This window comes from Suillus bovinus (assembly GCF_016758785.1).
Source record: "Suillus bovinus strain UH-Sbo-P2 chromosome Unknown EDB93scaffold_36, whole genome shotgun sequence".
Taxonomy (NCBI): Eukaryota; Fungi; Basidiomycota; class Agaricomycetes; order Boletales; family Suillaceae; genus Suillus; species Suillus bovinus.
This window is the reverse complement of record NW_024542092.1, coordinates 23,319-46,814: the sequence shown is the minus strand read 5'-3', so window position 1 is coordinate 46,814 and position 23,496 is coordinate 23,319. Positions and strand designations below refer to the sequence as shown.

At 48.4% G+C, this 23,496-nt stretch overlaps 9 protein-coding genes across 9 annotated transcripts; 5 read left to right on the top strand and 4 right to left on the bottom strand.

Moving 5' to 3' along the window:
* Positions 1-545: 545 nt before the first annotated feature.
* On the top strand, positions 546-4,451 carry EDB93DRAFT_1087258 (putative aminoadipate reductase; the record flags this gene model as incomplete). Its single annotated transcript, XM_041446034.1, has 13 exons — positions 546-830; positions 887-1,247; positions 1,301-1,608; positions 1,662-1,880; positions 1,937-2,043; positions 2,092-2,307; positions 2,362-2,523; positions 2,581-2,745; positions 2,796-3,339; positions 3,386-3,664; positions 3,721-3,891; positions 3,920-4,177; positions 4,233-4,451. 13 exons carry the CDS (start codon positions 546-548, stop codon positions 4,449-4,451), a joined length of 3,294 nt encoding a protein of 1,097 aa, XP_041306630.1.
* An 807-nt stretch (positions 4,452-5,258) lies between these two features.
* Positions 5,259-7,258, bottom strand: EDB93DRAFT_1087320 (uncharacterized protein; the record flags this gene model as incomplete). The annotated part of the gene is made up of 6 exons (XM_041446036.1): positions 5,259-5,459; positions 5,516-6,294; positions 6,352-6,467; positions 6,517-6,531; positions 6,581-6,926; positions 6,982-7,258. 6 exons carry the CDS (start codon positions 7,256-7,258, stop codon positions 5,259-5,261), a joined length of 1,734 nt encoding a protein of 577 aa, XP_041306629.1.
* Positions 7,259-7,821: 563 nt separating this feature from the next.
* Positions 7,822-9,358, bottom strand: EDB93DRAFT_1287941 (uncharacterized protein; the record flags this gene model as incomplete). The annotated part of the gene is made up of 5 exons (XM_041454530.1): positions 7,822-8,226; positions 8,279-8,397; positions 8,455-8,537; positions 8,588-9,171; positions 9,228-9,358. The coding sequence occupies 5 exons, from the start codon at positions 9,356-9,358 to the stop codon at positions 7,965-7,967; spliced, it is 1,179 nt and encodes a 392-aa protein (XP_041306628.1). The 3' UTR covers positions 7,822-7,964.
* Positions 9,359-10,016: 658 nt separating this feature from the next.
* On the top strand, positions 10,017-11,150 carry EDB93DRAFT_1251391 (uncharacterized protein; the record flags this gene model as incomplete). The annotated part of the gene is made up of 2 exons (XM_041453149.1): positions 10,017-11,027; positions 11,085-11,150. The coding sequence occupies 2 exons, from the start codon at positions 10,017-10,019 to the stop codon at positions 11,148-11,150; spliced, it is 1,077 nt and encodes a 358-aa protein (XP_041306627.1).
* Positions 11,151-11,729: 579 nt separating this feature from the next.
* On the bottom strand, positions 11,730-13,698 carry EDB93DRAFT_1321520 (uncharacterized protein; the record flags this gene model as incomplete). Its single annotated transcript, XM_041454938.1, has 7 exons — positions 11,730-12,121; positions 12,186-12,451; positions 12,503-12,885; positions 12,948-13,203; positions 13,258-13,277; positions 13,333-13,386; positions 13,434-13,698. The coding sequence occupies 7 exons, from the start codon at positions 13,696-13,698 to the stop codon at positions 11,959-11,961; spliced, it is 1,407 nt and encodes a 468-aa protein (XP_041306626.1). The 3' UTR covers positions 11,730-11,958.
* A 1,092-nt stretch (positions 13,699-14,790) lies between these two features.
* Positions 14,791-15,459, top strand: EDB93DRAFT_1251389 (uncharacterized protein; the record flags this gene model as incomplete). Its single annotated transcript, XM_041453148.1, has 3 exons — positions 14,791-14,946; positions 15,002-15,104; positions 15,158-15,459. The coding sequence occupies 3 exons, from the start codon at positions 14,791-14,793 to the stop codon at positions 15,457-15,459; spliced, it is 561 nt and encodes a 186-aa protein (XP_041306625.1).
* Positions 15,460-15,753: 294 nt separating this feature from the next.
* EDB93DRAFT_1104750 (uncharacterized protein) lies at positions 15,754-17,097 on the bottom strand (the record flags this gene model as incomplete). The annotated part of the gene is made up of 3 exons (XM_041447440.1): positions 15,754-16,013; positions 16,064-16,493; positions 16,543-17,097. The coding sequence occupies 3 exons, from the start codon at positions 17,095-17,097 to the stop codon at positions 15,754-15,756; spliced, it is 1,245 nt and encodes a 414-aa protein (XP_041306624.1).
* A 230-nt stretch (positions 17,098-17,327) lies between these two features.
* EDB93DRAFT_512028 (uncharacterized protein) lies at positions 17,328-19,949 on the top strand. The gene is made up of 7 exons (XM_041456588.1): positions 17,328-17,839; positions 17,892-18,243; positions 18,293-18,307; positions 18,357-18,499; positions 18,558-19,336; positions 19,393-19,668; positions 19,740-19,949. The coding sequence occupies exons 1-6, from the start codon at positions 17,557-17,559 to the stop codon at positions 19,636-19,638; spliced, it is 1,818 nt and encodes a 605-aa protein (XP_041306623.1). The 5' UTR covers positions 17,328-17,556; the 3' UTR covers positions 19,639-19,668; positions 19,740-19,949.
* A 707-nt stretch (positions 19,950-20,656) lies between these two features.
* EDB93DRAFT_512040 (uncharacterized protein) lies at positions 20,657-23,148 on the top strand. Its single transcript, XM_041456589.1, has 8 exons — positions 20,657-20,831; positions 20,888-21,010; positions 21,068-21,192; positions 21,243-21,591; positions 21,641-21,655; positions 21,706-21,830; positions 21,888-22,666; positions 22,724-23,148. Exons 2-8 carry the CDS (start codon positions 20,916-20,918, stop codon positions 22,913-22,915), a joined length of 1,680 nt encoding a protein of 559 aa, XP_041306622.1. The 5' UTR covers positions 20,657-20,831; positions 20,888-20,915; the 3' UTR covers positions 22,916-23,148.
* Positions 23,149-23,496: the final 348 nt, after the last annotated feature.

Here is a 23,496-nt window from a genome sequence, read left to right as displayed (position 1 = left end):
AAGTCGGGGCGTCGCGAGATAGACCACGTTCTCAGTATCTGCTGCATTCATCCTTATGGGAGGGTAAGAGCAGCGCTAGGATGGCGGGCATGGTAGCGGTTTTGAACCTGCGAAAGTTCTCGTCAGGAGGCGCTACCGCCGCCCAACCTCGCCGACCTTCCTGTTCTGGCTAGGAATATTAATACTGAGCCTGTATACATAATGGAAGTACAGGTTCGCATCATACGACTGCAACCCCCGATACCCCTTTTGGTCCGAAAGAGATTTGGCGTCTCCGATGCTGGACAGCTGACGAGATATTGTCATTACCTTCTTACGTTGCCACTTCACTCGGAATGGCACAGCTGCCTCCATCAGATCAGCATCAGCGCCGCCTTCTTGATAGATGGTCTATAGATAATAACGGAATAGACGGCCTTGTTTACTTCCCCATTGGCGCGATACCTAACAATCAATCCCCGCGGGATTTTCCTCAAGGTGCCGCTTGAAAATGACTACTTATTCGTGCACGATCGAGTCGGCCTTAGCGTCTACAATCATTCATCATGGTCAATTACCCTCCCCTCGATGGATCTCTGTCCATCCCTGAATTGGTGGAATTCAATGCGCAGCATAACTCGGACGTCCCCTTCTTTGTCTACGACAAACCTGACGGCAATTGCCTGGTCTCTATCTCACATTTAGACTTCTATCGAGCTTGTCATCGGGCCGCCCAGGCAATCAGGCCAGCCTGTGCAGGCGCAGACAGAGAAGTGGTTGCCCTCATCGCGAACTCCGACACCCTTCTTTACCAGACGGTATTCATGGGTATAATATTCGCTGGGCTAGTTGTATGTATTTAGATTTTTTAAATGAACGGGTTTCTAATCACTGCTAATATTTCAAGCCATTCCCCATGTCCCCTCGTAATTCCGTGGCGGCAGTCACGAGCATGATGCATAAAACAGGATGCCGTCGTTTGATCACGACTCAGCACTCTCTTGCTTCCCTGATCGACGGAATCAAAGCGAGTTTTGTGTCTGTAACTCAAACGAGTCAGCTGCAGATCGACGAGATTCCGGCGCTGAAACACCTGTACCCCTCGCTCGTTAGTGGAACTCTAATTGAGGATATTGTCCCGTACTCTTTCCCACGTTTGCCGTTGTCTGAGAACAATGTGTTATTCTACTTGCACTCCTCTGGCAGCACTGGCTTTCCCAAACCCATTCCAATAGGTAACCTGACTGCCATCCACTGGTGCATAACGCGTGAGTCATTAAATAACCTGTATAGCGGACAATGTTAAGAGGAGTGACGTTAGCATGTATGGTTGACCTCGTCGACTTTCCTGTTCCCATCCGCAACTGTGGTGCATCTTTGCCATCATTCCATACCCTTGGTATACATTTTCAGCTGTTTGCCCCCATCGCCACCCTGAGCAGTGCGTCTATTTACCCACCTACATCCCTCCTCGATCCCTTGGCGACCCCCGTAGTACCGAACTCGCAAAATATCTTGGACTCTATACTCAAGACGAAATCGAACGCTTTGATAGTCGTGCCTGCCTTTCTGGAACAATGGGCATTTTCGCCGAGTGCTGTCGATGTTCTGAAAACCCTGGTATATATTGTAAGTTTGTTGTTAATGCTGTGACAAGGAATGACTCGTTGATAACAATGCAGGCCTATGGTGGTGGTCCTCTCGCGCCTAAGGCGGGAAATTCCCTGGTGAATGCGGGGGTCAAGATTTCTTGTGGTTACGGCGCTACAGAATTTGGTATACTCACTTATTCCATCCGAAATTCGGTCGATCAAATGTTGTGGGAATGGATGCGATTTGGACCAAATTCGAAGATCAGATGGGCTCCACAGGACGATGGCACATACGAATGTCAAGTTTTGGTGCGTGTCCGAGTTGATCTGTAAGCACTGCCTCAGCGTTGAACATTTTCTCGCAGACAACCCCAACGCATCAAGTGTCAGTGGAGAATCTTCCGGACGTCAAAGGTTATGCTACTTCGGATGTATTCATCAAGCACCCTACGATAGAGGGTTTGTGGAAGATGTAAAATCAAAATTTACAATATTTATGTTTTCTGACATTTCCTTGCAGCGTAGGAAGAATGGACGACGTTTTGGTACTCTCCTCCGGGGAGAAGACAGTACCAGCTCCCATGGAAGGCATTATCTGCGTCAACCCCTACGTAGCCGGCGCCGTCGTCTTCGGCCGTGGACGGAACCAAGTTGGGGTCCTCATAGAACCACGAGCAGGGTGCGAAATTGACGTTGATGATGAGAAACAACTTGCTGAGTTTAGGAATCGAGTGTGGTAAGTCCCCTAAAAGATCGTATGCTACTGTTGAGTCTGAAAATGTTCTTGAAGGACGGACATAGAGGAAGCGAATAAAGAGGCTCCTGCCTTCAGCAGGATCTTCAAAGAGATGATTCTTGTGACACGCAGTGAGAAGCCCATGCTTCGAGCTGGGAAAGGGACCGTCACAAAGAAAGCAACCGTCAAGCTGTACGAGAAGGAAATCAATGCACTGTGAGCATACTATAGTATCCATTCGTCACTCTGTCAACTAGACTTCACGGGCGACAGATATGAAAAGGTGGAGGGCAGCGTTAGAGCAGGTACCGATGTACCTTTGCCTACAAGCTGGACTGCGGAAGACGTCGAGGGATGGCTCAAGGTCCACGCTGCTGCTGTGAACGCCGACAAGGCAGTTGATCCTGAAGCAGACCTTTTTGCTCAGGGCTTTGACAGGTTGGTCGAAAACTAGCAAGGCCAGTGCTTTGCTTACTCCGTACATCTAGTCTCTCCGCGACATTCCTCAAAAACCGCATTATCGGCTCTCTCAGCTCATCTTCAGATCGCGACCTTCAGGCATCAGCATCGCGGATTGACCAGAACATCATATTTTCAAGTCCTTCAATTCGCCGGCTCGCGATAAGCGTCATTGATGCAGTATTGCAACGAAATGGTACAAGTACCGTCGATGCCAAGGCTGATATCGAGAACATGATAAGGAAGTATTCAGTCGGATTAGGGGACTCTGTCACAGAGGTCAACACCGCTCTAGTCAATGGATGCAACCAAAGCAATCATGTGGTTGTCCTGACCGGGTCAACGGGTGGTCTTGGGTCATACCTACTTGCAGACCTACTCCAGCGCGAGGATGTGTCTGTGGTATATGCCTTCAATCGCCCGTCAAAGGGGGCATCCATTCAACAACGACAGGAGGACTCGTTCAAAGATCGCGGTTTAAATGTTAACCTGCTTCAGTCAAAAAAACTAGTGTATGTGGAAACTGATACATCTGATGATCGCCTAGGTCTGGATAGGGAGCTATATCAAAAGGTTTGCGTCATTTCAGGTGTCACTGAATTAACTGAAGATAGCGTAGATCTGCACGTCTGTCACTGTCATCATTCACAACGCTTGGCGACTTGACTTCAACCTGGCGCTCTCGTCGTTCGACACTCATGTGCGGGGAACGCGGAATCTTATAGACTTGGCACTATCTTCTCCGCGTCATCCAAAGCCACGTTTCATGTTCGCATCTTCCATCTCATCTGCTCAAAGTTGGGATAAAGCGAAAGGACCATTCCCTGAAGAAGTAGAATATGATGCAGGGGTTGCAGTAGGTCTTGGCTATGGCGCAAGCAAATATGTTTCGGAAAGGGTAAGTCACAAGCTATTTGGGAGGGCATGGATTCTACGAATGCTGTTTCCGATAAGGTTCTCGTCAATAGCAAGTTGCCAGTATCATCATTCATAATTGGACAAGTATCAGGAGGACCCCCGCGAGGAGCTTGGTCCACGACAAACTGGGTACCGATCATCGTCAAGTCAAGTGTAATCCTAGGCGCACTTCCGGAAGCTAAAGGAGTGAGTTCATCACTATCAAGGGTATCTATTCATGACATGCGCGTTTCAGTTTGTGTCTTGGATCCCTCCCCACGCCATATCAAATTCTATTCTTGATGTAGCTTTCGCGAAAGAAGAACCTCCCATCGTGATGAATCTGGTTCATCCGAGACCGACCGCATGGAACATGTTGATACAGCCCATGGCGGACGCCCTGGTTGAGCATAAAGTAACAAGTTACCCGCTACCTCTTGTGCCATTCTCGGAGTGGCTCAATAAGCTCGAATTGAGCGCCAAGAACTTGAGCGAAGAGACCATGAAGCGTATCGTACGTGTATCTCGATAGTTGATCGGAACGTTTTCCATTCAGTTTTCAATTACAGCCTGCTATCAAGCTTCTCAACTTCATGCGTTCCATGGCTCAATCAGACATCGCGATCAGGGCGTCTGGAGAGATGGGCACTGAAGCAGGTGGCATGACTTTATTCGCCACCTCCGTAGCTGAACGCGCCAGTCCAACGATGAAGGAGTTGAAGGAACTGTCTTCGGCAGACGCGGCACAGTGGGTGGATTATTGGATGGCAATGGGGATGTTTGATTGAATGTGTGAGTGAGCGGCAGTTATTTATCCTCTCCTTGTTTTTAATAACATGAACGATCAGAACTCAGTTGTTTTGAATTTGTTTTTCAAGAAATGCCGCAACTTCCGAATTCGGACTTACTAGATTTCCGCCTGTTTGCCCAACCCCGGTATTTTCCTTGTATGTTGTACAATAATATTTATAGGCCTCTCCCAAATATCTATTACCCCGATGCTCATTGCTGTAACTATCATGATCAGTTAATCTTGCTAGTAGTTCAGCAATTATATATATGACGAACTTCCTGCAAGCCCTTCAGTTGACATGCGATCCACCTCCCTTTCGCTTCTTCATTCCATTGCTATTCACGAAAGTATATCGTCCTTACCAGCAGTGAATCTGGTTCGTTATTGGTGCGTCGCTGGGTCTTTCATTTCAACAGGTTTTTGAAGGTTTGCGCGTCTTGAGTCTGCAGTGTGCTTCATTCCAAATTTCCCAGAATACAGATCTAGTCAACAAACGCACAGATCATGTATCCAATTATCGATTTCGTAAAGGACAGAGAGAGCGCCGCTTATAGGTTTCTACCTCGGATAATCGATATACGGAGGACCTGCCAGTGCACCGTACGTTGCAGACGTGGTGTATCGTATACCTTGATGACTCGGAGGTGTCTAGGCTACCACATGCATATCTAACATATACTAGTATTTTCACTTCACCAACAATGCCCATCCGTGATTCTCAAGAGGCCCGGGGTAAATAGAAAAAAGTACATCTATCAGATCAGTGACTCACAACTGCAAGAATGATGCGAAAGCCCATGGATTAAAATCCGTACGGCGAGAGGCGCCTAATGCACTTCGGCTGAGGCTTCCTCCATTCCTCCATCGGCGTCTGCACGACTTCATCAGAAAGATAATCTACTTCTGCTGGTGCATCTGTAGTGTTCCGCGGGTCCCGCGGAGGTTTACGTGGATGCCTTGGCCCGGGGGCACTGCCGGGCCAAGTAGGAAGATAACATATTTCCTGCAAGTACATCATGCTCAGTCTGCTGGCCTAGGGGAAAAGTCATTTGGATCCACCTCTAGGCCGCAAGCAGGTCGGCATTTAATCCATATACTCCAGTCTAACCAAGACATCAGCTTCTCGATGTCTTGTCTCCAGTCATTCATTATTTGAGCGACATCAGGCTCTCCATTCAGGTCAATGGGGAAAAGTGTGTCGAGCCCGCTCATGACACCCACGGCCCACATTTTCGTAGTGACCCGACAGACTTCTCTTGTTGTCTCTTCGACGGCTTTTAACAGCAAGCGTTCCGAAGGTGTCATGAAAGGTATTTGGTTGATTATCACGGAAGTGTGTGTTGTGGCGCATAGCCTGAAGATTGGGGATGCCCACTGCAAGGCATCTACACCTGAAGCGCCTGCGCTAGGGACGATGGTGGAATCTAATAGGTATGGCGTGAGCATAACACGGAGCTGTACTTGCGTGAGCTCCGCTCGCTGGAGGACTTCTTGCGAATCTGACGAGGTGAAATTGAGTAGATATTGCATCAACTCCAGCCGATCTGCATATCGATCAACGATGACGTGAGTGAGGGTCTTCCAGTCTATACCACTTCCAGGTTCTGCTCGACTGATGATTTCGGTGAGCTTTCTCTTCACCTGCAATATGTCCTCCGACGAGATTCCGAGCACCCGGTGGTCCCACCGTTCAAGCCCTGCGCGAACCGGGATGAGGGATGGTACTAGTGCAATATCATACAGTGAGATAAGACCAGTCAGGTCAAGCACAATGCGGGAATCTCCTGGGTAGCGATTGTGCCATGAGCCGGAGTGTATGACTTCAAATCTGCGAATCCCTGCACACAGATACATAAAACGTCAGTCGTATTGGAACATGGGAACAAAATACTGACAGGAAACAGAATCCGACGGAGGAGGAGGGAGAGGGCTTTGGTCCTTCAGTGAATTTCGGATATGAGCGAAAGATACTACCTCGACACCAGCCGTAAAATCACACAACATAACTTCACTAAAGGTTCATCAGTCGACAGCGTGACACAGAATCGAAGCATGCGCACAAGTCCATTTCCATCCTAGAAGTATGAGAATCAGTCATATACCATAGTGAGACGAGTCGCTAACCTCGCGAAACCGTCGATTCCGAGCTCCTTTCCCCACCTACAGAGATCTTTAATCCGTGGTCTTTCATCCCAGCATCGTTCAGGTTGCACTTCTCCCCAGGCTAATATATCCTGTGTATCCATTGTACCCTCGGATAGCTTAGCAGCACTATTTCCATCAAAGTACAAGACTTTCAGAGGTCGCGTTGCTGCCAGCGTGAGGTGCCAGCCATCCTTTCCACGAGCGAAAACAATGGAATGCTCTGGGTCCACAGCGGTCCATTCTGGCTCACTGGGTATCGCATTGCGGCTAGTGCCGTGATAGAGCAAAGTACCGATCGGTATCACTCCTGGTACTATATTATGTCCTACGGAAAAAAAAAATAGACATTTTTCCAGTATCAGAAAACGGCGAAGACGTACCATGACGATACCGAGTGTTTGGCCAGTGTTGCAGGAGTGAATGAACAGTGTCGAAGATCAAGTTCCCTGTCGCGTTCTCGGCAGGACCTTCGTCAAATCTCCATTGCTCAGTCTTCGAACCGAAACTATATGAATGTGTTTTATCATTATGCAAGTTGGTGATATCGAAGGGTCTTGAAGTTTTATCAGCAGCCTGAGTGTTGAGAGGGAATTGGCCCTGTAGTGCTAGAGCTGCCGATCCTAGGCTCAGAGCTGCCAGGAGTGAATGAGAGCGCATGGTGATAAATCGATGACCACTGGGTGTTAGGGCATCCGAGCCTTTATCAATGCATTGAATGTGCTGCGGCGGGGCTTCTAGTAGTGTCTATAAATGGGTTAACCCAGAAGCAAATTGATGTGTGGCCACTGGCCAAGTGGCAAGTACCATTACTTCATGTTGCTTACACCGAACTCTATAGGTCACCACTCGTATTCAGAGAATGTTCGGAGCTGCCTGCAGCTCCTGGTTCATTCAGCTCAGCAAGCTCATCCAGCCGGCGGTGATTAGATGCGTCTATCGTGCAGTAAGTAACAAACTCTGTTTTAGCCAAGAACAAACATACCTCTAGGAGCGGCCACCCGCGTAGTAATGCCCTTGAAGAAAAAAACTGGTCCCTTTGGTTTTCAAGGAGAGGCAAAGGCTCTTCGTCCACGTCAGGGACATCTGTAAGAGACTTGACAACGACTGACAGGTGCTCAGTGCTGATTGAACATGAAACAAATCCAAGTAGATTGTCGGATGCGCGAGGTGAGTGACTAAGAGGTTGTGGTGTTAGTTTGTCACTCATCTCGGTTTCGACGAACTCTATAGTGGTCATGTTTGTTCCCGCTATCAGGAGGCCTAAGCAGTCCCCGCTTATTTCAGACGCTGCTTGCGACGCATAAAAATACAATTACAGTAAAAATAAGCCATGTCCTCATCTTACCATGGGCATCGGTTTAACTTATGTGCTTGTCTTCTCGAAACTCATCAACGCCCAAATGGACACCTTCGCGTCTGTACTACCAGCAATCAGCCACCGACCACGGGCATGCTTTTCCTCAACAGTAATTTCATCCTCGTCGCTAGAGGAGTCATCCTCCTTCAAATCCCCACAAAGTAGTACACGATCGATGTGAGAGGCGAAAATAACCGCCTGGCATCCTTGCTTGTGGTGCACAAGGGTTCCCAGCAACTTTAATGTTTTTGTCGAGTATAATTGCACTCTGCATTATAAGTTAGCTCGATCCAGATGGCATGGATATCTGGTCAACTGACTTGCCGTCCCATCCCCCAATGGCGCATACTCTCCCGTCACTCCGTATGGCAATAGCGCCATTTCCTGGATGTTTGGTCTTGAATGCGGTTCCTGCGGGAGTGGATTCTGAGGTCACTTCCTGGGTCGTCTGTTGAGAATCTTAAGGGAATCCATGCAGGGCTACTCGGACACCAACCAAAAGATCATATCGTCCCACCAGATGGTCTGCAGACACTGTTAAAGCAAGAGTGCAGTCTGAAGAAACTGCCATAGCCATCACTTAAAACAACGTGTCAGAATCCCATGCAAATGTTGCATATACAACGAACCTGATTCTACATGAAGTTTGGATTTCCACACCACTTCCCGTCCACGGCCCTCGACAGTCTGTTTGTTTTCGGGTGCAGTTCGCTTTCGCAGGACAACGCTCCCATCTTCGTATGCGCATAATAGACGCAGCTCTCTTGTCGACGTAGAGGACGATGGTGCAGACAACGCAGAGTAAAAAAGGTGCATTGACATGATGATCCCGGATTTGCTGCCTGACCTACCATCCGAAAAGGCTGTTGCGGAGGTGTCTAGTGGATCACCTATAGCAGCGTGGAGCCTTTGACAAGATGGAAGTGACCAGATATCTGCCTGGTCAGTTCGTACTGAGATCACGCCGTACCCCACACCAAAGAGATTACCCACAAGAGCTGATTCCACGAGGTTCGGAACGGCAAGTAGACCTTCCTGCGCGCCCGCTCCCGCTAGGATAACTAGAGAGAACCTGCAGTAGTTGAGAGCGTTGACATCCATAGAGTAGCATATCGTTGGTGTTGATAGATCTGACAAAGTTGCAGGTCCTTGTCTGATGGAAGCAGACTCTTCGGGTCGCGTCCAAACGTGGAGTTTATTATCCCTCCCATGTCTAGTCACAGCATCAGAAGACAATGCCAGGACGAAAAAGACAGCTACTCACGTTACGATTTGAGAACCTCATTCTTCAATGCCCAGCAGTGAGTCGGTGTGAGCTTTCCATGATGCGAGTGGTCGCAATGAACGAGTGGAGGTGACGATAGCTTGTCCTGTGGTGTCTCCAGAGTAGATTCTCTCATTGTCCGTCGAAATGAAAAGAGTGCTCACTGCGCTGGAATGTGAGCGTAGCAGATGAATAGGCGAAGGTGCTGGCAGAGCCATACTACGCAACAGCGCGGAAGTTGCCGTGCTTGAAGAGTCTGTGGCTAATGGCGTTCACGAAGGATTCATCATTCATCATTCCGACATCATTGACTGACCACAGCAGCGAGCTGAGCGCTGGCGCTGATTCCCCAACTACTCGATGTTTTTATTCAACGCTGTTACGATAACTTAGGTCGTCCTCCAGTCACCCGCCAGTTTGTGACAGTTTGAGAAGCATGGCATGCCTCGGAACCTCTGGTTGAGCTTGGCACCTGCGCTCACGGTCTCGCTTAGTCTCCCATGGGACATCATGGTCAGACCATGGAGAAATCATTCCTTTGCGCCGACTAGGTAAGCTGTTGGGTGTAGATTGTGCATCCACGTGCAAGTACGGATGTCTCAGTTGAGTGATTACGATTCAGACTAGGGGGCAGCTTTCCATTCAATTCTGATCATGCATGACGTCGCTCGGATGTCTCAGTTTAATCCCATGCAAATTGGTCGAGGTATTTAATCTCGCATTCTGGCTTTCGCATCGTTCTACAACTTGACTTACAACACCATCTTGCACATCCATTCAACTTCTCATAACTCATGGCTTTCGACATGCTGCACCTTACTTCTGGCAGGCTCCAGAATTCCGACTCTACCACCTTACATTCACTCTACGGGTCCAGCGTCTCTGGCGCCGAAGCCACGTCTTCCTTCTCTATCGTCACTCGGGACACTTCACCCGACGCCTCCCGCATTTCTGCACACTCCAATAATTCATCTACCAAGAAACTTAAGCGCAGGCATGCCAAGCGCGGGCGCTTTTTCAGAAGGAAGACGGCTACGAGTCTGCTTGAAGATGCTAGCGCATGCGACCCTTTGTCTCTGAACGCTCTTGCTAGCCTTTCCTCGAAGTGGCTCGACCTGTCTTTCCTAGACCGCTCTCCTACCTACACGGACTACTTCGTCAATTACTGGCGACATGCACTAGCAAGGGAGCAGGACATTTTTGTGGATCATTTTACTACTGTCATGGCAGCTGTCCACGAAGATTTACCGGCTCCCTCGACCATTAGCTCGACTCAGTCTTCGTCCGTGCAATGCGACGAATCATCCAAATGCATTCCATACGAGATCACCTGTCCCTGGGGAAATGAGGAGAAATGTCGCCTAAACGGGATCAAATGGGACGAATGGCGTCGGGAAGACGATGAAATTTATATCCCAACAGGCAAGCATCACGACTATGGAGCTATCGGCGAGCCACCAATATATCCGCCGCGCAACATGGGCACCCATTTCCAGATCGTGGCACCAAAGCCGATTCGTGCATGGAACGACATATCCTGGCTGGGTCATTCACCCGTCGCTGCTGCCGTCTATGAGACTTCAAAGACTCCCTCTACTTTCACGACGCACCACCCGCACGCCGAGTCGACCGACATCCATGACTCTACCAGCGCCTCTCCCTCATCCTACCTATCTGCTCTTGCTGCGTCTATTCCACTTCCTCCTCGGCATGTCGATGATTCTCATCTGACCATTCACGAAACACAACCGATTTGTGTCGAAAGACAACAATCGAGAGATCGCAAGCTGTTCCAGTTTTTACGTGTACGTCCCTTCTCTTATCTCGCGTCAATGATTCAAGTACTGACCGGTGCTGTGCAGATGTCTTATGATCAAAAAGTCACTAAGCTTGAAAGATTAGTTGGACGGATGAGATCTCATTCGTAACGGATAACTCGAAACTATATGCATGGTATTTGTTTGTATATCAAGTATGAATTGTAATGATCAAGGACATTAATATTTATTATTCATTCTGCATTCGATTTTTGTTGTGACGCCGTTTTTCTTTCCCGACCATCCTCTGATCCCGAGTTCAGGCATACATTTTCATACAAGCTGGAACAACGGTCGCAGACCCCATGTGACCATGCACACTGATGACTGAGTAGTAAACATGACCTGGTTCGGAATACGGCCAAAATACATAACTTGCGGATGCCACACGTGCACGAGATTATGTGAAAAATCCCTATACCACCCGTGCCGATGCGGCGCTTTCATCTCTTGATTTGGCACCCACGGGTGGTGACAAAGCCTTCGTCGTACTTGATGTTGATTCTGGCAACCTGGGCTGGCATAGGAGAAAACAGAGCCTAAGCGCCTCTTACAATAAATGTCACTGAAAACTAGAGCAGGAGATGGTCACGGCTCGGTTTATTATCAAGATTAAAGATTGTTTATCGCCACTGTAGGTTTAGCCTAATGACAGTGCGTAATGGTATCGTAAAAAGTCTCAGTTTGAGGTCTGGTCGGTCGGGAAAACGTCCTCGGCACCTGAACAGCAGATAAACGAAATGCGTGTGGGAACCTCAGTCCCAGTACTATAAACGAATGAATACATCGAACTCCAGCTGTGTATTCGAGCTCTGGCCCAGGCGGACATTGAGCGTGTTGGAAAAACAAAAATCACATCGGCCAATGATTTTTGCAGCGCAAGGTCTCTTGGTTCCACCATCCCGAATTTCCAATCACGTCAATGGTTATCAGCGCCCGGCCACCCCCATTGGACGATCCGAGTTGGTCCATCATGCCACGTCTGCACTCTGCGAAGAGCTAGATTGGACATCGTGGAGCCACGAGTGCCAACAAAGCCCGCTCCATTTGACTGAATGATCGCATCGAGGAACACCGGATACCTGGCAACAGGAACAACAAGTTTCTATCATGAGAATGGAAGAGGATAGCATTTGATCAGCTCACCATTTTCCGTAGATCTCCTCTGTTCGCTCTTTCACGTAATCTACCCACGTCCAGCCCAACGCCCGGACCTCCGACCACCATTCGGGGTCAAGCTCATCACTCGTCATGATGACATGCGTGACCTCGATCCCCTTTTGAGTGCGAAGCTCCTCTTGCACCTCGGATACCCTGCGTGCAATGATGGGCAACGAGGCAAAACATTGATCCAAAGCAAGACCATGACACTGATCGCGGAAGTCACCATGCCGTATGTGGACGGAAATATACTATGGAAAGTTAGATCTGCGGATCAACCTACACCCGAAAATTCCACTCACGGGAGGTGTTGGTTCACCGACTGGCACATTCATGGCACGTCGGGCATGCGTATCGGCAAGCCTTTCTATGCTTGCGTTCCATCGCATGTGTTGGCCTACAAATCTCCATGCAGGAGAATAATCCGATTCCCATTCCCATGGACGTTGTGCGCCTATGAAGTAAAGCAAATCAAAGCATAGTAAGTGATCATCCGGGGGAAGGGAAACGTGATGCTGAGGAGAAGGACGATTTGGTAATCCCAGGTTGTCGGAGCGAGCCTTTGGAAACCCAAGTGTTGCGAGTGACCAAAAGGACGCGTGGTCGTCTATTTCGTCAGGAGGTGTCAGTTTGACCCAATCTGGGGTTCGCGTCCACGAGATATCTGTGTTCAAGTAGTTAATGACTGGTTAGAGATATTCGAAGTTGTCTCACCGAGCTTGAGCCGATTTATGCTGGGACTGTCACGGGGACGGGGATCCTCCTTGTACCTTTCGACGCTTTCCCAAACACTCCAACAACCAATATCATCGAGAACCTGACTTTCCGAGTCCTTTACTTCCTGCCATTCAAGTAGGGGAGTCCCTATGGCTTGGCTAAGCCGAGGGACGTCAAAAACTTCCCCAAAAGGAAATGGAGGTTCACTTGGGTCGATATGAGAAGAGAGGAATTTCGCAATTATGGGTATACGCTCTGTTATAAGTGCCAGGTAGATTAAATTGCCCTAGTATTTGTGAGGAACAGGATCAATGTAAAAAAAAATGGATGATCGACTTACATAGGTCATCACGTCATTCGCTAACAAGTAACTGTGATTAGTAGTACAAGTGGTAGTTGGCTGAAGTCGACTTACTCCATCCCGCTGAAGTCCACGATGTAATGTATTTTGTGTCGTTACGAAGGTTGTCTGAGATTATTGTGAGATAGGAGAGAAATTTTCGCTGATTAACTGACCTCGAAAGCGTTGGGTGGGCGGACCTTGAAGATATGACTGCGAGTTGAAGGCAGCGAAATATGAAGGCGGATTTTGTGTTTCAATATAGCTCGAGGGCTGGTGTAGTAAGAGAAATCCAATGCCGAGCAAGGATATAGCTGCCAGAGCAGCGCATATCGTTTTGGGAGAAAACTTTATGCCTTTAGTTGGACGTGGTTTGGTAGCCAATGTAGGAATGAAGGGAGCCTCTGGGTCGTCATATGCATCATGATCTTGTCTGTCCATGACGAGGGGGGGGAGGCTTGAGGGTGCTGAATCAGAATATTTGTATAGCGATGGTGAATATTTTGCCTATGTAAAGCTCAGGGCGAGGCCTCCGGTAAAAGATCCGGCTGTAGTCCACGGTGACGCCACCCATTGACTGTCTTGTAGTCTGATCAGAAGGCACCACGTATGCGCAGGTTCGAATCATTTTAGGAAATGGAAAAACATCGGTGCGAACGCGCGAGCGCAGGATCCATGTGGCATCTAGACAAAAATCTTAAAAATCTGTCAGAACAGTTTGCCTCTGCCGACCTTTCATCATGGGTCCTGTTCCTCCTTGTTATATGTACTGTGCGAACATCTTCACTGGCAACGATGTGTGTGAAAATAAGCCTAGGCCTAGCACGGTGGGCGGTCTGGCTTTCCATAAAAAGTCTACCACTTTGGGATTGCAAGTTGGAAGCGTTGTCATAGACTTTCATTCATCGGGGAGATATGGGCCACTGAATACTTGAACAAACCCGCCCTAAGCGCATGGATGAAAAGAAGCTTCGATTCAAGGAAAAAAGGTATGGTCGAAGAACAGGTAGCGATGAATTCGCATTTGGATCTACAACGATCATCGGCCTTCAGAAAAGGGCCTAGGATGAAGTGTGTCTAAAGCCAAGCAGGAAGTGATGTCGGACATTTGGGTCATTGAGTAACCCTTTCTTGTCCACCTGTGCTCCAGTACTGACCCATCCTTCGCATTACACATCGTAGACTTAGCTAGATAACGGCTTCTTCTGGAACAAATCGACCACGGCCCGAGATCATCGGCGCAGGTGAAGACTGGAAGAACTGTAACAGCCAGCTGAGACGGAGGTTCTTCCATTTAAAAGGACAGAACAGTCTGGCGTATATTCATCCTTCAGAAGTTCGAGTAGCAGTTTGATGGAAAATTATATCTAACGTAGCTTCTGGACACAATTTTTCAAATAGCACGTGACTATTGGTTTGTTTGGCAAAACCTTTGGATCCAAACAATCTAAACACAATGATTGACTTTTTACTTCTTCATATATCATATCTGTCACGTACTAGCGACGACAGGCCTAGAGCGCCCTCATCATCATGGCTACAACATGCCCCTTCACCGGGTATCGCCAAGTGGATTCCTTTGGTCCCGATGAAGAATATTCATCAGACAACGAAGAATTCTATGTCACGCTTGATCTCGGCACTGTCGAGCCAACCCTACTTCCCAGCAGCTCAACCTATAGGCTTGTAGTAAGCATAAAACCCCATATATTATAGGCATCGCTACAAGGCAAAAAAAAAAAAGGGCTTGGATACGCCTACGCCATTTCTGCAGCTTTCTGGCTCCTTCTTCAGGGGTCGGCATGATACGCTCCTCGGTTCGGAGCTTTTGTTCACGGAAGGAAAAAGTATGTAAACGTTCTGTCCATCAAATTAATTTTTACATTTCTGTTGATCAAAGATGATTCCGAAAGAAATACGCGAGCTGTAACGCACGTCGGCGTTACTGAACGACGAATCCGATTCAAGGAGGTTCAGCTACGGCAGAAGGCCAGTGAACAATCGGAAGGGGCTCCTGCTGTCGGTGCGAACTCTTTTCACCATGAAGCACTTGCGGAAAATTCCGGTCATTCACTTGGACGCATGACTGGGAGCGTCGCAGAGCCTCGATCTCGAAAACGCAACAAACGACGTAACAAGGGGAAGGAGAAGGAGACATCCCCTCAAGAGGAGGTGAGAGACGATGCTATGGATACCACTTAGTTTTGCCATCAAGGTGATTCGCTCCTACCGTCTTATCATTTGCATGTGTTGTGTATCGTCCTTCAAGCTTTGATTGACGGTCGACTAGTCGACAAGCCCTACAAACTAGCAGCTTGAAAATTTGGCAGAAATATCCATACTTTAAATTACAATGTACTTCAGATAATTAATTAGGCAAAACAACCGGTGATGGTATCGTAAGGAGAGCAGGAAGACGAGACATACATATCATTGCATCACCCTCTCGCGTCCAAAAGGTCGGATCCAAAAGCATACTATACAACAACAAAGTCATCACAATAGATGTGCAGCCCGCAATTCTGCCTCTGCATGTTCCTGCTGTGTCGTGACTGTGAAAGGCGAGCCGAGAGATGTGCGCTCGCTCTCTTCAAGCGGTGCGATGTTGAACGCCTGCTCAATATTTCTCCTCGTCGCGATATCACGAGCGATATCCTCAGGTGATTGAGGTTCGTGTGCATTTGAGGCGCGGATGGCACATTCCCAGTTCTTTACGCGCCAAAAACCGACCAAAGAGGAAAGGAGCAGAAACCAGCCTGCCAGACAGGGTAAGGAAACGGAAAAACTGAAGACAGGTAACGCGTACCGACAGTCATTAAAATAAATGATAGCCACTCTCGTGAAAACATGTTGAGAATAACGGTATTCTCTGGAGGCACGGGGGCCGAAGATGAAGGCGGGGAGGATAGCATGAGGACATCAGGATCGCCATTACTATCAGGCGCAGGATATATGTTGACCGCTGTACGAGAGTAAAATCCATATTGGATCAACGTTAGTCCAAGGCCAGCTCTCGAGCCAAACTTTGCGGCATGTGTGGTATGGAGGAGGTACGTTAGGAGGAAGCCGATAAATTGGAATAAAAACGAGACGAAGAGGTTCGAGATGAAAGTGAGGATGGAGCCCGAGGGAAGATCGCCGACGATCATCCCAGTATCGGTGTCCATTCCGGAAGGAGCATGTATGATTGTATCCCAATACGGGGGAACAGCATCTGCTTGGGCTGCCGCATAAGACTTGAAAAATAATAAGCTGAGGTATATTAGAGAATGAGTATAGGCATACGGGTGGAGCAGTGCCTTGCGTCTCCTCAGGGACCATGTAGATGCTGCCATCATCAGCTTGTATTGGTACTGAGGAGGCGGGTTTGACGACAACATTCGAGAACACTCCATCATTCTGTATTCCTCCACCTCTCACCCCGACGGGTGGTTCATGGGTCGGTACACGGACGTAGTGAGTAGGTAAGATGGCCCCAACTGCCCTGCGCAAGAATGATGGTCGTGGTAATGTCGTTCCCAAAGGAGAGGTTGGCAATTCGCCATTTGAATTGCCTATATCATTGGGTAGAGCAGATGCGAGAGGCTGTGGAGGAGAACCAGGGGGCGGGCGGTCGTAGTCGTAATTCCGCTCAAAGTCATAAGTTCCAGGAACTGTCGTACTACCAGACGCGTCTTTTTGGGGAATTGCGACGTAGGAAAAGGTCTCAGCACGCGGACGATTGCGTTCTGAGTCAATGTAATCCTCATCATCGCCATCGGACTCAAAGGCGTCGTTGAGTTCACGATCGACATCTCGTGATGACTGCTGGGTTGGCAGAGGTGCGTAATGTGCAGACATGGCACGTCCCGTACGAAGGAATATCTATGGCAGTCCTGCAGAGGTACTTATATGTAAGTGAGTGGTGCCGCAAAGCTGCGGCGTTGAACTTGTCCACGCCAAGTTCTCACGAACGCTGTCTATATGATGATCAGTGCTCGACATATACTCTCATCAATCCTCTTTGTCAGTTACTGCGATGGGCGCGACCTTCGCATTCTTTCTTCAGTGATCTCCGCTGCATCCTGGATTTGTTCTTCACCTAGCTTGCAGCTCTACCTTGTGTAAGTACCACCCAACCGAACAACTACATCGCCATGTCGGCCATATAGAGACCAAACTGGCCCCGCGTCTGATAAGAATTCTGTCGGAGAATCCAGAATCAATATATTTATAGCGCCGCAGCAACAAGTACTATATCGCGGCGCATTCATTGAAATGCGTTGATAAAGATGTGATAACACCCAGGCGTTCATCACAATGCGCTCTCATTCCCTCGCAGTGACAGCTCTGACTCTGAGCCTAGGGTCGGCAGCTCTAGCACTACAGGGCCAATTTCCTCTTAAAACCACTGATGAAACTTGCGTTCAACCCTTGTGTATCACCAACTTGCATAATGACAAACCACATTCATATGGTTTCGATTCGAAGATTGAGCAATGGAGATTTGACGAAGGTCCTGCCGAGAACGCGACAGGGAACTTGATATTTGACACCGTCTATTCACTCCTGCAACTCTGGCCAAACACTCGGTATCGTAATGGTACGTCTCCGCCGCTTTCTGAGACTGGAAAAACGTCTTATCTTTTTTGTAGGACATAACATAGTACCTGGAGTGGTTCCAACCGGTACTTTGCTCTATCACGGCACTAGCCGCAATGCGATACCCAGTGAGCCAGAATGGACCGCTACGGACCCAGAGCATTCCATGAATTTTGCTCCTGGACTGGATGGGAATGGCTGGCATCTCACGCTGGCAGCGACGCGTTCTCTGAAAGTCTTGTACTTCGATGGAAGTAGTGCTGCTAAGGTCACCGAGGGTACAATGGATACACAGGATATACTAGCCTGGGGAGAAGTGCTACCCGAGCGATACTTCGATGAAAAACCACGGATTAAAGATCTCTGCAGGTGGGGAGAGGAGCTTGGAATCGACGGTTTCGCCAGGTTAGCAACTCGTTTCGCCATGGTACATAACCGATCCTCATATTTCTAGGATGGAAATGGATTTGTGCGCATGCTCTTATTCTGTGTCGCACTTCCGACTGATGGATTTTTAGTGAAGTTATGTTGTGTGATTTTACGGCTGGTGTCGAGGTAGTATCTTTCGTGCATGTCCGACTTTCATCGAAGGACGAAAACAAAGATCTTCCTAGCCTTCCTTCCCCTCGCCCTCCATTTCCTCCAGTGGGTTCTGATATGTGTCAGTATTTTCTTCCCGTATTTTCAATACGACTGATGATGTATGTTCCTTGACGCAGGGATTCGCACATTTGAAGTCATGCATTCTGGCTCATGGCACAATAGCTACCCAGGAGAATCTCGCATCGTGCTCGACCTGACTGGTCTTGTCTCACTGTACGACATCACACTGGCACCTTCCCTCGTCCAGGTTCGCGCAGGGCTTGAACGGTGGGACCACCGGGTACTCGGAATATCATCAGACGACATATTGAAGGTGAAGAGAAAGCTCACCGAAGTCATCAGTCGATCAGACCCGGGAAGCGGTATAGACTGGAAGGCCCTCACCCACGTCATCGTTGATCGATATGCGGATCGGCTGGAGTTGATGCAATATCTCCTCAATTTCACCTCGTCAGATGCGCAAGAAGTCCTCCAGCGAGCGAAGCTCACGCAAACACAGCTCCGTATTATGCTCACGCCGTACCTATTGGATTCCACTATCGTCCCTAGCGCAGGCGCTTCAGGTGTAGATGCCTTGCAGTGGGCATCTCCAATTTTCAGGCTATGCGCCACAACACACACTTCTGCGATGATAGACCAAATACCTTTCATGACGCCTTCGGAACACTTGTTGCTGAAAGCCGTCGAAGAGACAACAAGAGAAGTCTGTCGGGTCACTACGAAAATGTGGGCCGTGGGTGTCATGAGCGGGCTCGACACACTTTTCCCCATTAAACTGAATGGAGAGCCTGATGCGACCCAAATAATGAATGATTGGAGACAAGACATCGAGAAGCTGGTGTCTTGGTTAGACTGGAGTATATGGATTAAATGCCGACCTGCTTGCGGCCCAGAGGTGGATGCAAACGACTTTTTTCCTTACCCGGCTGACTAAGCATGATGTACTTGCAGGAAATATGTTATCTTCCCACTTGGCCTGTCAGTTTTCCTGGGCCAATGCATCCACGTCAACCTCCGCGGGACCCGCCAAACATCACGGATGCACCAGCGGAAGGAGATTATCTTGCTGATCGGGTCGGGCATCCACTTGAAGGTTCAGCGATTGCAGATGCATTTCTCTTCACGGGAACGCCGGTGGAGGAATGGAGGAGGCCTCAACCGAGGTGCATCAGGCGCCTCTCGCCGTACGGATTCTGATTCATGGGCGTTTACATCGTTCTTGTAGTCGTGAGTCATCTAATAGACGTCCTTTTTTATGAATCCCGGGCCTCTCGAGGTTGACTGATGGGTATTGTTAGTGGAGTGCAAATATCAGTATATGCTATTAGCTGCCGGACAGCATCGTTTGATGGAAATTTCATTGCCCATGTAACTTTTTATGCTAACTATCGCCATTGCTATTACCGTCTTCAGTCTATCACTACCTGCAACATCGTGCGAGACTCTTCAATCATCCTGGATAGTGATTTCAATTCTTCGGTAGACTCTGGCTTCGTTGATATCACAGTACCACGCACCTCCGAGGCTGTTCCGATCTCACCATACGAACATATCAAGTCTGCCCTCAGAGATGATCGTACATTAACTCTCGACTTCATGCCCTCAGAGATTGAATTTGCCTTTAATGATGATCGCATAAACAACTACTCTACACAGGAGAAGGGAAACTCTACAGGAAAGCTGGAACAGTTGCTTGACTGCATATTTGCGGGTGTCTGGATGTAGTTGATGGGGAGTCGTTCTTTGATTAAATCATGTGCAGAACGATCCAGTGCATCAAGAGAAGCGCTGTGAATGGCTTGCTCCATTTAATACAGCGGACTATGAAAAATGTATGTGGCATAACGGCGAATCGAACCGTCAGATGGGACTGACCATGAACTTGAGGTGGCACCTCGTTTTGACGTGTATTGATATCATTGATATGTAGGCTTTGCCGAGGGTCCGAATATTGCAATTGAGTGGCAATCAGTATGTTCAAGCATGCTCCGAGTGAGTGATTATCATGCATTTACATGCTGCGCTTCCTGCTATTCAACATCACAGCGATCTGTACATGTCCTGTGAGACATGCCTCATATCTCTGCATATGTGCACGAGTATTGGGCAAATTGTTATGTTTAGGTTTCGTCCAAGATGATCCAACATCGAACGTCAACTACACCACCTCTATCCGTTCGCATGTCTAATTGCCATCCCTGAAAAGGCTTGGCGAACAAATTTCAATCATTGCATGACCGAACGCTCGAACCAACCAACTCAAATTACAGTGCATGCAAATCATCCTATCATATCTCAGGAACCCTGAATTCTGCCTTCGACATCCTATCAAATCTCGGGCACCCTGAATTCTGCCGTCGAAGGCATACTCAAATTTGCCAGACCTGTTGGTAAAATTTCAACAATAGTGACAATGCATTGCTTGGCTCTGATATATATGTTATAGCCTCAGTATATCTCCGACAGTTCTCACAATGCGATATCAGTCCTTTGTGGTAGCTCTGAGCTTCGGTTCAGCAGCTCTAGCTCTTCACCACCAACAATTTCCCGTTAGTGCCGCTGGAGAAACGTGCGTTCTACCTTTGTGTATTATCGACTTCAACAATGACGAACCACATCCATTTAGTTCCGGTTCCAAGATCGAGCAATGGAGGTTTGACGAAGGTCCTGCTGAGAACGCAACAGGAAACTTGATATTCGACACTGTCCATTCGCTTCTACAACACTGGCCAAACACTCGGCATCGTAATGGTACGTCTCCGCCGCTGTTCGAGACTGAAAAAATAACTTTTTTTTCATAGGACATAACATAGTACCAGGAGTGATTCCAACCGGTACTTTGCTTTATCACGGCACCGACAGCCATACGATACCCAGCGGACCTGACTGGACCGCTATAGACCCAGAGCATTCTATTGTTTTCGCTTTTGGATATGGGACTGGCTGGCAGCTCACAATGGCAGTAACGCGACCTCTGAAAGTTTTGTATTTTGATGGAAGTAGTTCTGCAAAATTGTCCGAGGGTACGATAGATACGCAGGATATAATAACCTGGGGAGAAGTGCAACCCGAGCGATCCTGGGACGAACTATCGCGGATTCAAGAACTCTGTAGGTGGGGGAAAGAGTTCGGAATTGACGGATTTGCGAGGTTAGCGACTTATCTCGCTATGGTATTTGACTGATTCCCAAATTTCTAGGATGGAAATGAGCTTGTGCGCATACTTTCGGTTGTGTGTCGCACCTCCGACTGACGACTTTCTAGTGAAGTTATGTTATGTGATTTTACGGCCGGCGTTGAAGTAGTATCTTTTCTGCATGTCCGGCTCACATGGAAGGACACTCATGTTCCTTCCCCTCCCTACCGTCCTCCATTGGATCAGGATATCTGTCAGTATTTTGTTTCCATGTTCCAATACGACTGACGTTATGTGTTCCTGCGTGCAGGGAATCGCACATTTGAAGCCATGTACTCCGGCTCATGGCACAATAACTACCCAGGAGAATCTCGCATTGTGCTCGACCTGGCTGGTCTTGTCTCACTATATGATATCGCACTCGCACCTTCCCTCGTCCCGGTTCGCGCGAAGCTTGAGCGGTGGGACTACCGGGTGCTCGGAATCTCGCCAGAGGACATATCCCAAGTAAAGAGAAAGCTCACCGAAGTCGTCAATCGACCAGACCCTGGAAGCGGTGTTGATTGGATGGTCCTCACCCACGTCATCGTTGATCGATATGCGGACCGGTTGGAGTTTACGAAGCATCTCCTCAATTTCACTTCATCAGACTCGCAAGAATTCCTTCGGCGAGCAAGATTCGTGCAGACACAGCTCCGCATTATGCTTGCACCGTATCTGTTAGATGATACCGTCGTGCCCGACGCGAATAATCCGGGCCTACAGCAATTGCAGTGGGCGTCCCCGATATTCAGGCTATGTGCCACAACACACACTTCCGTGATTATAAATCTGACACCCTCGATGACGCCTTCGGAACGCCTGTTGCTCAAAGCCATCGAAGACACGACGAGAGAAATTTGTCGTGTTACTACGAACATGTGGGCTGTTGGTGTCATGAGTGGGCTCGACGTTATTTTCCCCATGGAACCTAATGAGGAGCCTGATATCGTTCAAATAATGAATGACTGGAGACAAGACATCGAGAAGCTGATGTCTTGGTTGGACTGGAGTATATGGATTAAATGCCGGCCTGCCTGCAGCGCCGAGGTGGGGTCCAAATAACTTATTTCCTAGCCCACAGAACTAAGCATGATTTACTTGCAGGAAATGTGTTATCTTCCTACTTGGCCCCTCGATGGCCCCGAACCATGGCCTCCGCATCACCCTCCAGGGAACCTGCAAAACACACTAGCAGAAGTAGATTATCTTGCTGATCGAGTCGGGCAGACGCAGGCAGAGGACTGGAGGAAGCCTCAGCCGAGGTGCATTAGGCGCCTCCCGCAGTATGGATTTTGATTCATAGACCCTCACGGAACTACTTACAAAGCATCGACTAACTTCGGACTGGCTATGTGCCAATAGGTCGGCACACCAGTACTGGCCATTGCTGCTGGTTGATTTTTTCGAAACACCACATCGGGGCAACACGTTCATACCAAGATCCAGCGCCATGTTCATAGTTGATACCCCCTTTCATCCCTCTTTATCAGTTACCGCTATTGGTCCGGCCTTCACATTTTTTCTTCGGTGATTTCCACCACATCTGAAATTTTTTCTTCCTTGTACATATGCTCGACGATAGATCAGTGTCCACATATATGTTCCTGCCATTGGTGGTCATAAATTCATATTACATACATCTTCATCTCACACGGCAAACCATAAGACACGAGAATTTGCATTGGTTTATGATTAAAATTTTACTTTGTCGAGGAGATGCTACATCATACGGCCAAGTTCTGTACGGGAGATCGGAACGAAGATGAAACCAAAAGTGGGGTATGGGGAAGCGCTACCACAAGGAATGCGCTCGACCGTAAGTGTTGATACGATGACTCTAATCGAGGTCCGTCTGTCGGTGCTGATGTCCGTAAGCT